The sequence below is a fragment of the Hyperolius riggenbachi genome, chromosome 10 (genome assembly GCF_040937935.1).
Source record: "Hyperolius riggenbachi isolate aHypRig1 chromosome 10, aHypRig1.pri, whole genome shotgun sequence".
NCBI lineage: Eukaryota > Metazoa > Chordata > Amphibia > Anura > Hyperoliidae > Hyperolius > Hyperolius riggenbachi.
In genome coordinates, this window is record NC_090655.1 from 10,642,201 (window position 1) to 10,655,229 (window position 13,029).

The 13,029-nt window shown below is 51.9% G+C and overlaps 1 protein-coding gene across 1 annotated transcript in view; it reads right to left on the reverse strand.

Moving 5' to 3' along the window:
- SLC25A28 (solute carrier family 25 member 28) overlaps nt 1-2,254 on the reverse strand; it is a 40,144-nt gene extending 37,890 nt beyond the window's left edge. Inside the window, exon 1 of the mRNA XM_068255395.1 lies at nt 1,934-2,254. Coding sequence (XP_068111496.1) covers nt 1,934-2,113 — 180 coding nt within the window. The 5' untranslated portion in view covers nt 2,114-2,254. The remainder of the gene's footprint in view (nt 1-1,933) is intronic.
- Nucleotides 2,255-13,029: the final 10,775 nt, after the last annotated feature.

Genomic DNA, 13,029 nt, shown 5'->3' on the forward strand with positions numbered 1-13,029 from the left:
TCGGAGCAGTGCTTTTCGGCGCTGCTAGATTTGGGCGCAGCCGGCGCCACCATAGACTATAAAGGGAATCGCTACTGAGCGGCACTCAGTGAGTAACATCGGCGCCGTCAGAAGACAGAGCCAAGGTTGCTTAACCCCCTTGGCGGTATGAAAAATACCGCCAGGGTGCAGCCCAGCAGTTTTTTTAAATTTTTTTTTTAAATCATGTAGCGAGCCCAGGGCTCGCTACATGATAGCCGCTGCTCAGCGGCATCCCCGCGCCCGCTTCGATCGCCTTCGGCGATCTCCGATCAGGAAATCCCGTTCAAAGAACGGGATTTCCTGGAGGGCTTCCCCCGTCGCCATGGCGACGGGGTGGGATGACGTCACCGACGTCAGGATGTCATTGGGACTCCGGATCCAACCCTCGGCGCTGCCTGGCACTGATTGGCCAGGCAGCGCACGGGGTCTGGGGGGGGGGGCGCCGCACCGGATAGCGGCGATCGGGCGCGCGGCGGCGATCGGGGTGCTGGTGCAGCTAGCAAAGTGCTAGCTGCGTCCAGCAAAAAAAAAAAAAAATTTAAATCGGCCCAGCAGGGCCTGAGCGGCACCCTCCGGCGGCTTACCCCGTGTCACACACGGGGTTACCGCTAAGGAGGTTAAAAAGCAATAATTCGGCCTCCAGCAATCCCTGGAAGCTGAATTATATCATTCCCCCACTATCCATGGCGGACTTGTGCAGAAGCAGGATCAGCCATATACCAGCTGTATCCTGCGCCCAAGTCTACCGGCGCCCCATTCAAATGTATGCCCTGACTTCCTATACTGGAAGCACCTATGCCTGGCTACTTATACTGATGCCCCTACACCTGACTTCCTATACTTAGGGCACATATGCTTGGATAGTGTTATTGTATTGGGGGCAGCACTGCTCTGGGCATGCGCAGTAGTGCCTGTAGTGGATAGTGTTAGTGTATTGGGGGCAGCACTGCTCTGGGCATGCGCAGTAGTTCCTGTAGTGGATGGTGTTAGTGTATTGGGGGGCAGCATGGCTCTGGGGTTGCGCAGTAGTGCCTGTAGTGGATAGTGTTAGTGTATTGGGGCAGCACGGCTCTGGGCATGCGCAGTAGTTCCTGTAGTGGATAGTGTTAGTGTATTGGGGCAGCACAGCTCTGCGCATGCGCAGTAGTGCCTGTAGTGGATAGTGTTAGTGTATTGGGGGGCAGCACGGCTCTGGGCATGCGCAGTAGTTCCTGTAGTGGATAGTGTTAGTGTATTGGGGGGCAGCACGGCTCTGGGCATGCGCAGTAGTGCCTGTAGTGGATGGTGTTAGTGTATTGGGGGCAGCACGGCTCTGGGCATGCGCAGTAGTTCCTGTAGTGGATGGTGTTAGTGTATTGGGGGGCAGCACGGCTCTGGGCATGCGCAGTAGTGCCTGTAGTGGATAGTGTTAGTGTATTGGGGCAGCACGGCTCTGGGCATGCGCAGTAGTTCCTGTAGTGGATAGTGTTAGTGTATTGGGGCAGCACAGCTCTGCGCATGCGCAGTAGTGCCTGTAGTGGATAGTGTTAGTGTATTGGGGGGCAGCACGGCTCTGGGCATGCGCAGTAGTTCCTGTAGTGGATAGTGTTAGTGTATTGGGGGGCAGCACGGTTCTGGGCATGCGCAGTAGTGCCTGTAGTGGATAGTGTTAGTGTATTGGGGCAGCACGGCTCTGGGCAAGCGCAGTAGTTCCTGTAGTGGATAGTGTTAGTGTATTGGGGGGGCAGCACGGCTCTGCGCATGCTCAGTAGTGCTTGTGTAGTGGAGAGTGTTAGTGTATTGGGGGCAGCACAGCTCTGGACATGCGCAGTAGTGCTTGTGTAGTGGATAGTGTTAGTGTATTAGGGGGCAGCATGGCTCTGCGCATGCGCAGTAGCTCCCCGGACGGACAGGCTGATATAGCGGCTCTCACCTTGACGCAGTCCACAGGATACATGAGGCAGTGCTCCATGATCCCGGCCACAGCCCCGGCCAGCATGTGCGTGGTGACGGCGGCGTTCTCCGGCAGGGCCTCGTACTCCAGCTCCCGCACCCCCCGGCCGGCCTCCCCGCTCAGCAGCCACCGCTCCTCCAGGCCGGCTTCCAGCTCCATAGTGCTGCGGGTTCCGGGCTGCTCCGGGGCCCCCGAGCCGCCACACCGACCAGATACCGCCGCCGTGGTGGTGGCGCCGCCGCCGCCGAACTGCCCGCAAACCCGGAGGGGCCGGAGACACGCCCATTGGGAGGAGCGTCACAGGAGGCGCCGCTGCCATTGGTCGACAGGCACGCCCGTCACGCTGCGGCGCTCGCCTATTGGCTCAGCGCGGCGCTCTTCAGTGGCGGCGGATTGGCTGGCGGGAGCAGAAGGGGCGGGACGGCGAGCGGCACATCTGATTGGACAGCTGCGAAGTCACTCCGGTCCATCCTCCTTCTCTTCGTACTGCGCACTGGAGCTGTCAGCGAGCCTCACGTGGGGGGGCGGGGCCGGGTGAAGTCACGTGGTGTGGGAGAGGTGACCGAGCCTTTGGCTGTAGAGCTGGCCAAGGTCAAAGGGCAGAGATGGTTATTATATAATTATTATAGATTTATATAATTATAATGGAGCTTCAAAGTGGCACAGCCTGACTGTACATATTGTTTTATAGGGATCATAAACCTCTTACTTAAAGGACACCTGAACTGTGAGTGATATGAAGGCTGCCATATTTATACAATGCACATTCCCGGGCTGTCCAGCAGATCAGCCTCTAGCACTTTTAGCTATAGACCCTGAAGAAGCATGCAGATCAGGTGATTTTGACTTAAAGTGAACCAGAGACGATAATAAATTAAAATTTTATACATACCTGGGGCTTCCTCATGCCCCATCGGCATGGTTCGCTCCCACGCCGCCGTCCTGAGTCTTCTCCGTCTTCTGTACCGGGTCCCGTAACTTCAGCCAGTCTGACGCAAAGGAAGTACGCTCTGTATGTATCTCTCCGGCAGTGAAAAGCATCTCAAACTCTCACAACTGCTTGCTGCTGCCTGGTAACTGCTCACTGCTGCCTGACAACTGCTCACTGCCACCTGGTAACTGCTTGCTGAGCACAAAGTTCAACTGACCATGGAAATGGGCCCTAAATCAAATCATTACCAAACACCCTTAGGGCTCATTTCCACGGACATTTAAACTGTGTGCTCAGCAAGCAGTTACCAGGCAGCAGTGAGCAGTTACTAGGCAGCAACAAGCAGTTGCAGCACGAACCACGCAAGCAGCAAGCAGACTATAAACTGCTCTTGGAAAAGGTGCCTTAGAAAACTATTGCCCTTTGTAGGAAATTCTCAATGAGCTGACTAAGGTCAGGGGCTGTCTAGGCACTTGCCTAAGGGCCCTTTTCCACAGACGGCTGAACTGCGCGCTCAATGAGCAGCTACGAGTTTGACAGTCTTTTCACTGCCTATCAACTGCTCTTGGAAAAGAGCCCTAAATACAGCTGGTTGGGCTGAGTGTTAGGCCTCCTTTCCACAAACTGTTGAGAAGCAGTAAAATGCCTCTCAAACTCTCTCAACTGCTTAGGGCTCATTTCCACTATAGCGAATCCGCATGCGTTGTCACAGCCAATACAAGTGGATGGGCCTGTTTCCACTTGTGCGTTGTGCGGAGTGTTTTTGTGTGCGGAGAAAATCTGCACGGCAGAGCCGTCAGAATTCGCTCCCCGCACACCACTAAGCGAATCGCATACAATGTATCTAATAGGGAAATCGCATGCGGTTTTGGCATGCGTTTTTCCTTGCGATTTCGCATAGGAGGTAATGTTAATTTACAAAGGCAGTGACATGGTTAAAATCGCCCACCTACTACCCTATGCGAAATCGCATGCAAAATCGCGGGAAAAAACGCATGCAAAATCGCACCCGCATGCGATTTCGTCTGCGGTGATTTCCCGGCGATTCCGCACCGCACAAGTGGAAATGCAGCCTCACTGCTGCCTGGTAACTGCTTGCTGAGCACACAGCTCAACAGTACGTGGAAAGGAAGCCCTAGGCCCTTTTTTCCACAGACAGTTGATAGGCAGTGAAATGCCTTATACTCTCACAATTGCTCACTACTGCCTGGTAACTGCTTGTTGCTGCCTGGTAACTGCTCACTGCTGCCTGATAACTGCTCACTGCTGCCTGGTAACTGCTTGCTGAGCACACAGCTCAGCTGTTCATGGAAAAGAGGCTTCAGGGCCCATTTCTATGGGCAGTTAAACTGTGTGCTCAGTTCAACGGCCAGGCAGCAGTGAGCAGTTATCAGACAGCAGCAAGCAGTTGCTAGGCAGCAGTGAGCAGTTATTAGGCAGCAGCAAGCAGTTGCCAGGCAGCAGTGAGCAGTTGTGAGAGTTTGAGCAGCATTTCACTGCCTATCAACAGTCCGTGGAAAGAGGCCTTAGACTAGATTTAAAACCTGGTGTTTTCCCCCACTGTTCCCATCAATAGGGGGAGTAACGAGGGAACCTTGGTGAAGATACAAACAAGGGGGTTCAATGGTGGCGTTCACACTGAGGACTACATAAAGTGAATGGAGTGAACCCACACCCGCGATTTGGCCAAACTCAATCGCTGTGCGTGCAGCATAGTCTATGGCGACCCAGTTTTTTTTTTTTTTAAATTTGAGTTGCGTTTTTTTCAGTACACGTCCGCGTTATTCAAATTTTGGCCACAGGAAGTGAGCGCTACACAGCCTGACTTCCTGCTTGTCCTGCAGCCAAAATGGAGATTACCGTGCACTGCCGCAGTCATCTCCATGGGCTTGCAGTGCGGTGTAATCAGCCAATCGCACCGCAGTGTGAAACTGGCTCCCGGCGTGTAGCCCCACCCCCCCCAACATCATTGGTGCTTCTATAATTGGGGATATAGAAGAGTTTATGACCTTTTTTGCAAGCGCCGTTACCCGTTGGAAAATGATATTGGGGGGCTGATAAGTATTTGAACCTTTATTTTGCACATAATAATAATGATTGTCGAGGCTTGATCAGCTGATGTTTGGTGGATGCTGCTGGCAGCGTCTTTGGGCCATTTTCTGGGCAGGGAAATGCAGCTTATAATGCAGCGGGGGCATGTGTAATAGCAGAAGTCTCTCATTGCCCAACCCAGGTCACATGTGCAGAGAAGACATTTCACAACTAACCAAGAGTCTTCCTCTAATCAAATTAGGGGGAAGTAATGCCCAGAGATATACATAGCGGCATGTGTAATGTATATACAGTTCCATGTCTTGGCCACCTCAAAGCACATCCTGACTGTATTCAATCACTAGTGTTTGTAATTCTCCTCCACAGTGTGTCCCAGCTCCAAAGTATTCCCAATAGTATGTCTCTTACCTGGGGAAACACTGTGCCCCTCTGAGACCCCCCCCCCCCCCCCCCCGGCCTCAGTAACATACAGTTAACTGTTTCCAGGCATCAGCAGCATACATTCAACAGGATAGGGTCTGTAAAAAGCGTACGTTAAAAAGGGGCGCTGGGAAAAAAGGGCGCCGGGTTTTTAACGATAAGCATGGATAATGTTTAAAAATGTATTGTACTGTATTTCGTTTAAAATTAATGTTTTATAAAGTTATAAATCATTAAATAATGTGCATTAAATCGGCAATTGTAAAAACGTTAATCTTTCGTTTAAATAGTGAAACGTATAATAACGTTTAAAAAAAAAAATTACTAAGTAACCCTCCCTGTACCTACCCCTAACCCCTAGACCCCCCTGTTGATGCCTAAACTTAAGACCCCCCCTGTTGGTGCCTAAGTAACCCTCCCTGTACCTACCCCTAACCCCTAGACCCCCCTGTTAGTGCCTAAACCTAAGACCCCCCTGTTGGTGCCTAAACCTAAGACCCCCCTGTTAGTGCCTAAACCTAAGACGACCCTGTTGGTGCCTAAACCTAAGACCCCCCTGTTGGTGCCTAAACCTAAGACCCCCCTGTTGGTGCCTAAACCTAAGACCCCCCTGTTGGTGCCTAAACCTAAGACCCCCCTTTTGGTGCCTAAACCTAAGACCCCCTGTTGGTGCCTAAACCTAAGACCCCCCTGTTGGTGCCTAAACCTAAGACCCCCCTGTTGGTGCCTAAACCTAAGACCCCCCTGTTGGTTTTTTCGTTTAAAAATAATGTAAAAAAAAAAAAAAAAAATGTACTGTTTTTCGTTTAAAAATAATGTTTGAAAAAAAATATTGTACTGTTTTTCGTTTAAAAATAATATTTAAAAATGTATAAATCATTAAATAATGTGTAATCATGAGAAGCAGTAATAAAACATTAAGTCTCCGGGCGCCGCTTTTAAAACGTTATTTTTCTCCGGCGCCCTTTTTTCCTATCGGGCGCCCATTAAACGATATTTATTATAGGAGTGAATGGCGGCGCCCGATTTGTGCACTAGCCTCAGGCGCCCGAATTTACTGTTACCCTGTAAAAAAACTCTCCACGTCGGCCTGAGTCTATGTAGACATTAAAGAGGAACTGTAACGACAAAACGGCCCCTGGGGGGTACTCACCTCGGGTGGGGGAAGCCTCAGGATCCTAATGAGGCTTCCCACGCCGTCCTGCGTCCCTCGGGGGTCTCGCTGTAGCCCTCCGTACAGCCGTGACGCAATATTTACCTTCCTGGCTCCTGCGCAGGCGCTCTGATGCCTCTCGGCGCCGAAGTAGGCGGAAATACCCGATCGCCGTCGGGTCTGCTCTACTGCGCAGGCGCAAGTTTCCGGCGCCTGCGCAGTAGAGCGGACCCGACGGAGATCGGGTATTTCCGTCTATTTCCGTGCCGAAAGTCGCCACAGCGCTCCCGCTGGAGCCAGCAAAGGTAAATATTGAACTGACAGTCGGCACAGTCGCCGGCTGTTCGGAGGGCTGCGGCGAGACCCCCGTGGGACAGAGGACGGCGTGGGAAGCCTCATTAGGATCCGGAGGCTTCCCCCACCCGAGGTGAGTACCCCCCAGGGGAGGTTTTTGTTGTTACAGAGTCTCTTTAAGTAAACCAAGCGTCTTATCTATTTGCCATAAACACCTCACAGTCCTTGCAAGATCCCTTGTAATTAATGTATCTGGATGACACTTATATTTGCAAAAAAAAAAAAAATCTCTCTACCGCCTTTTGATTGTATGTTCTACTGCTGCACATGAGGAAAGTGGTGGCCAGTCAGAGGATTTGTTTACTTCCAGGAAAGCACATTTCACCCGATAACTGCATAAGATCCTTAGTACAGTTCTGTCTCTAGCAGGTGACCGGCTACTTTGCTGCCTTGTGGCCACCAGGTCACCACCACAGGGACCACCACAATGGTGATGGGAAGATCAGGAGGGGTGAACCCTGCAGCGAGGGAAGGAAAGGCAAGGAGATATGATGAACTGGAGGATAGGACTGAAAGGGCCCTCTTACTGACCAGACTAGAGGACAAGATTGGCTGACTGGACTGGAGGACAGGATTGGCTGCCCAGACTGGAGGACAGGATAGGATGTCAGGGGCGTTCCTAGCCCCAAAGATCAGTGGCACGTGCCCCGGCTCTATTCTGGAGTGCCCCTTATGTCCGCAGGCAGAGTTAACTGTGGTGCCTCAATGGTGTGCCTGCTGGGAGCTGTGGTGCATCAATCGGGGGTATGCTGGCCTGGGTGCTGTGGTACCTCTATATTAGGGTGACCAGGCGTCCTCTTTTGCCCGGACAGGTCCACTTTTTGTCCAGGGCGTCCTCGCGGGTTTTAGAAATGTCCGAATAGTGAAGAGCCGTTTGGGAGCCGAACGAGCCGGCTCTTTAAAGGGAGCCGAGCGGCCAAGCCAAAAGAGCCGATGCTTTCTAAAGAGCCGGAATTCCCATCACTAGACTGAGACTCAGTCTAGTGATGAGCGTTACGGCTCTTTAAGCATCGGCTCTTCTGGCTCGGCCGCTTGGTTCCCAAAGAGCCGGCTCTTTCGGCTCCCAAAACGGCTCTTCATCACCGTTAACACACATCAGATCAGTGGTGAGCAGGAGATGGGAACCAGCTAGACCGGCGCATAGCAGACACACGGTGGACTTTAAATGCTGGACGTGACCGTTGATGTCACTTCCTGCATTTGAATTCACCGGCGCGCGGCTGGTGTGGCTGACTCCTATCTCCTGCTCACCGCTGATCTGATGTGTGTTAGCGGTGGCAGCTGGACCGCAGGGGAGAACGAGGGAGGTATATTTAGGCAGCCGCACGCAGCATGAGGGATAGAGCATTTTGTGGGGAAATGTGCTGCCAATCTCATTGCATTTGTGGGGAAATGTGCTGCCAATCTCATTGCATTTGTGGGGAAATGTGCTGCCAATAGGATTGCATTTGTGGGGAAATGTGTTGCCAATAAGATTGCATCTGTGGGAAAATCTGCTGCCAATCTTATTGCATTTGTAGAGAAATATGCTGCCAATCTGATTCCATTTGTGGGGAAATCTGTTGCCAATCTAATTGCATTTTGTAGGGAAATCTTCTGCGAATCTGATTGCATTTTGTGGTCGGCCGGCCCTCCACCACCATGTGGTCTGGAAAATAAAATGTCCCTCCATGCCCGCGAAGTTGGACAGCACACTGCTAAGGTCTTGTATATTTGGCCCCACCCATGACCACGCCCACATGCTGTTGTGATTGTCCTCTTTTTTGGAAATCAAAATATGGTCACCCTACTCTATATGTGCATACTGGGTGCTGTGGTGTCATTAGGGATGGTTGGAAATGCCAATTTACGATTCCGCGGTAATGTCGCATTCCGCCATTGCCAAATACCGATTCCGCTATCAATTTCTGCATTCCAATGCGGAATTTCCGCCGGAAATCGTGGAAATTCCGCCCGACTTTAACATCGATTTTCTCAAAAACTATAAGGTCTTTTTGAAAACTTTTTTTGCATCTTGTTCAGAAGATTCTGTTTAATAAACCCTGAAAATTTGGTGTTTCTAGGACTTACGGGGGCATTGCTATTAACCGTTAAAGTCGGCGGATTTTTACTGTAATGTAAATGCAGAAAATAGGCAGAAGCAGATTTTCAGGGGTTATTAAACTGAATCTTGTGAACAAGATGCAAAAAAAAGTTTTCAAAAAGACCTTATAGTTTTTGAGAAAATCAATGTTAAAGTCGGGCGGAATTTCCGTGATTTCCGGCGGAAATTTCCGCTATTTCCGGCGAAATCCACCTAACGCACTTGCATTACCGATTTCCGCATTCCGATGCGGAAATGCAATTTCCGATTGGAATTTCGGAAATTGCATTTCCGCGGTGTCATGCTGGGCACTGTGTTGCCTTTATGGGGGCATGCATGGAGCTGTGGTTCTACTATGGGGGCATGCTGGGAATTGTGGTGCCTGAATGGGAGGCTCATGGGAGCATGGGAGGGGGTCCACAAGACAGTCAGGGAATTGTATGGGGGAACCTCCAGATAACCTGGCAGCAGGCAGCCCACCCAGAAGAAAGCCAGACCAGCCAGCACAGAATACAGGTAACTCTGCCTAGTTATGTTTACGCGGCACTGCCTATTTATGTGATATGCTGCAATCTGGTTTTTTTTTTTTTTGTATTAATGGTGACGGGTCTTCATCCAACATTTTGCTGGGCAGGCCTACTTAGGCTTAATGTAACCGACTTAGATTTAATGTAAATTTGAGTCCACCCATGACCACACCTACATTATGTTGCATGGCCACACCTATTTTCCATCTGACATGCCCAAAAGTGCCCCGGATCTCTTGGGAGCCTAGCAACGCCCCTGTTGGTTGCCCAGACTGGAGGACAGGATCGGCTGCCCAGACTGGAGGACAGGATCGGCTGCCCAGAGTGGAGGACAGGATCGGCTGCCCAGAGTGGAGGACAGGATCGGCTGCCCAGAGTGGAGGACAGGATCGGCTGCCCAGACTGGAGGACAGGATCGGCTGCCCAGACTGGAGGACAGGATCGGCTGCCCAGACTGGAGGACAGGATCGGCTGCCCAGACTGGAGGACAGGATCGGCTGCCCAGACTGGAGGACAGGATCGGCTGCCCAGACTGGAGGACAGGATCGGCTGCCCAGACTGGAGGACAGGATCGGCTACCTAGACTGGAGAACGGGATTGGCTACCCAGACTGGAGGACAGGATTGACTGTCTGAACAGGATTGGCTGACTGCACTAGAGGACAGGATTGGCTGCCCAGACTGGAGGACAGGATCGGCTGCCCAGGCTAGAGGACAGGATTGGCTGCCCAGACTGGAGGACAGGATTGGCTGCCCAGACTGGAGGACAGGATTGGCTGCCCAGACTGGAGGACAGGATTGGCTGCCCAGACTGGAGGACAGGATTGGCTGCCCAGACTGGAGGACAGGATTGGCTGCCCAGACTGGAGGACAGGAATGGCTGCCCAGACTGGAGGACAGGATCGGCTGCCCAGACTAAAGGACAGGATCGGCTGCCCAGACTAGAGGACAGGATCGGCTGCCCAGACTAGAGGACAGGATCGGCTGCCCAGGCTAGAGGACAGGATCGGCTGCCCAGGCTAGAGGACAGGATCGGCTGCCCAGACTGGAGGACAGGATCGGCTGCCCAGACTGGAGGACAGGATCGGCTGCCCAGACTGGAGGACAGGATCGGCTGCCCAGACTGGAGGACAGGATCGGCTGCCCAGACTGGAGGACAGGATCGGCTGCCCAGACTGGAGGACAGGATCGGCTGCCCAGACTAGAGGACAGGATCGGCTGCCCAGACTAGAGGACAGGATCGGCTGCCCAGACTAGAGGACAGGATCGGCTGCCCAGACTAGAGGACAGGATCGGCTGCCCAGACTAGAGGACAGGATCGGCTGCCCAGACTAGAGGACAGGATCGGCTGCCCAGACTGGAGGACAGGATCGGCTGCCCAGACTAGAGGACAGGATTGGCTGCGCAGACTAGAGGACAGGATTGGCTGCCCAGACTGGAGGACAGGATTGGCTGCCCAGACTGGAGGACAGGATTGGCTGCCCAGACTGGAGGACAGGATTGACTGTCTGAACAGGATTGGCTGACTGCACTAGAGGACAGGATTGGCTGCCCAGACTGGAGAACAGGATTGGCTGCCCAGACTGGAGAACAGGATCGGCTGCCCAGACTGGAGGACAGGATCGGCTGCCCAGACTGGAGGACAGGATCGGCTGCCCAGACTGGAGGACAGGATCGGCTGCCCAGACTGGAGGACAGGATCGGCTGCCCAGACTAGAGGACAGGATAGGCTGCCCAAACTAGAGGACAGGATTGGCTGCCCAGACTAGAGGACAGGATCGGCTGCCCAGACTAGAGGACAGGATTGGCTGCCCAGACTAGAGGACAGGATTGGCTGCCCAGACTAGAGGACAGGACTGGCTGCCCAGACTAGAGGACAGGATCGGCTGCCCAGACTGGAGGACAGGATTGGCTGCCCAGACTAGAGGACAGGATTGGCTGAATGGACAGGATTGACTGTCTGAACAAGATTGGCTGACTGGACTAAAGGACAGGATTGTCTGCCCAGACTGGAGGAGTGGATTGGCTGACCGGACTGGAGGACAGAACTGGCTGACCGCACTGGAGGACAGGATAGGTGGACAGGAGTGACTCTCAGGCTAGACTGATGGACTAACAGCACTGAGTCCCGCTAAATAACCTTGGCCTTCTCTCCAGTGCTGAGGCTCCGCCCCTGCACAAAAGGCTACAGGACGCACACGCTCACTCCCTAAAGGCTTGTAAACATATACGCGTTTTTAGCCGCGTTTATGAGAACCCGATCACAGGGGCATCAGAGAGTGCATAGACTGCACTGATGTTTCCAAACATGCACTGCAATTCACCATTCATTGTAATGGATGGGATTGCAAATATCGCCTCTGAGAATACCGTGATGCAACACCGAGTCGCACTGATGCACGGCCACCTGCGTTGCAATGAATAAGAGCCCTAAGAGTTTGCCTGACAGTAGGAGCTGGCCTGGCTGGCTGCCGGGAGGTGGGCTATTGAAAACCGCAGGAGCAGGGAGACGCTGCTGGGTGCAGGGTGAGTGTGACACCCTCTCTCCATTCATCCCAACTTTATGAGATAAGAAAGAGGGACAGTCCTGCCACACACCCTGGTCACAGGGGTCTGAAAGTCAGCGTTTCTACTTTGCTCTAAAAGATTTCTCACAGCCTGAAAGCTACTAGTTAGTAAAGTTAAACAAAGCACTTTGTCCTGCTATGGAAAGGCTATTCAGCTTCAAATCTGCATCCAAACTGGAGATAACAGTATCTTTACACACATTGTAACAACATTGGAATGTAAACAAACACAGTGTAACAAGTGAAAAGGAGCTCTCTGTGAAGCTCTCTGTGCTTCAGGCACACAGAGTTAAGAACGGCTCATTAGAAGATGTTAATATATAATAAAAAGCAGTTGGAATAAAATGCAATGGCAGCTTTCAGAGCACGATAAACGACACTTTGGAAACTTGTAATTTGTAAACAGACAATATTACTTGTGCACAAAAGCAAATATGGTAACTGTATGAGTAATGAAAAGTAGGAAAACACATTTTTATTGAATGTTGTCTCGGTGTTTCAGACCACATTAATTACCATTCCCCCTCCAAGTCTTAGTAACCCGGCGGGAGAAGTAATTCAGGGACCGGCGATTGCCAGCAGCTGAACTACACTGCTGCGCGCCGTGCGTGGCCATAGACATAATAACATTATGTCTGTGGTGAGGCCGAGATCAGACGCAGCGCGGGTTACAGCGTGCACCAAATTGACCTCCTTTGGTCCTCCATAGCAACAGAATGTATTGCTAGCCTACTGTACAGAACTTACCCCCAAACTGTCACCCAAGAGATCTAATCCTTTGCAGGAGACAGTCCTCCTACTCTACAGACCACCACCGCAGACTCTTGCTGCAGGTTGCATACCGCTTGGAATTGCAGCAATCCCATACCGCAGCAGATACTGATTTGGAATGGCCCAGCGTACCTCCCAACTTTTTGAGATAAGAAAGCAACTTAAAGGGAATCTGAAGTGAAAATAAACTTATAATGATTGGTATGTGTAATACAACT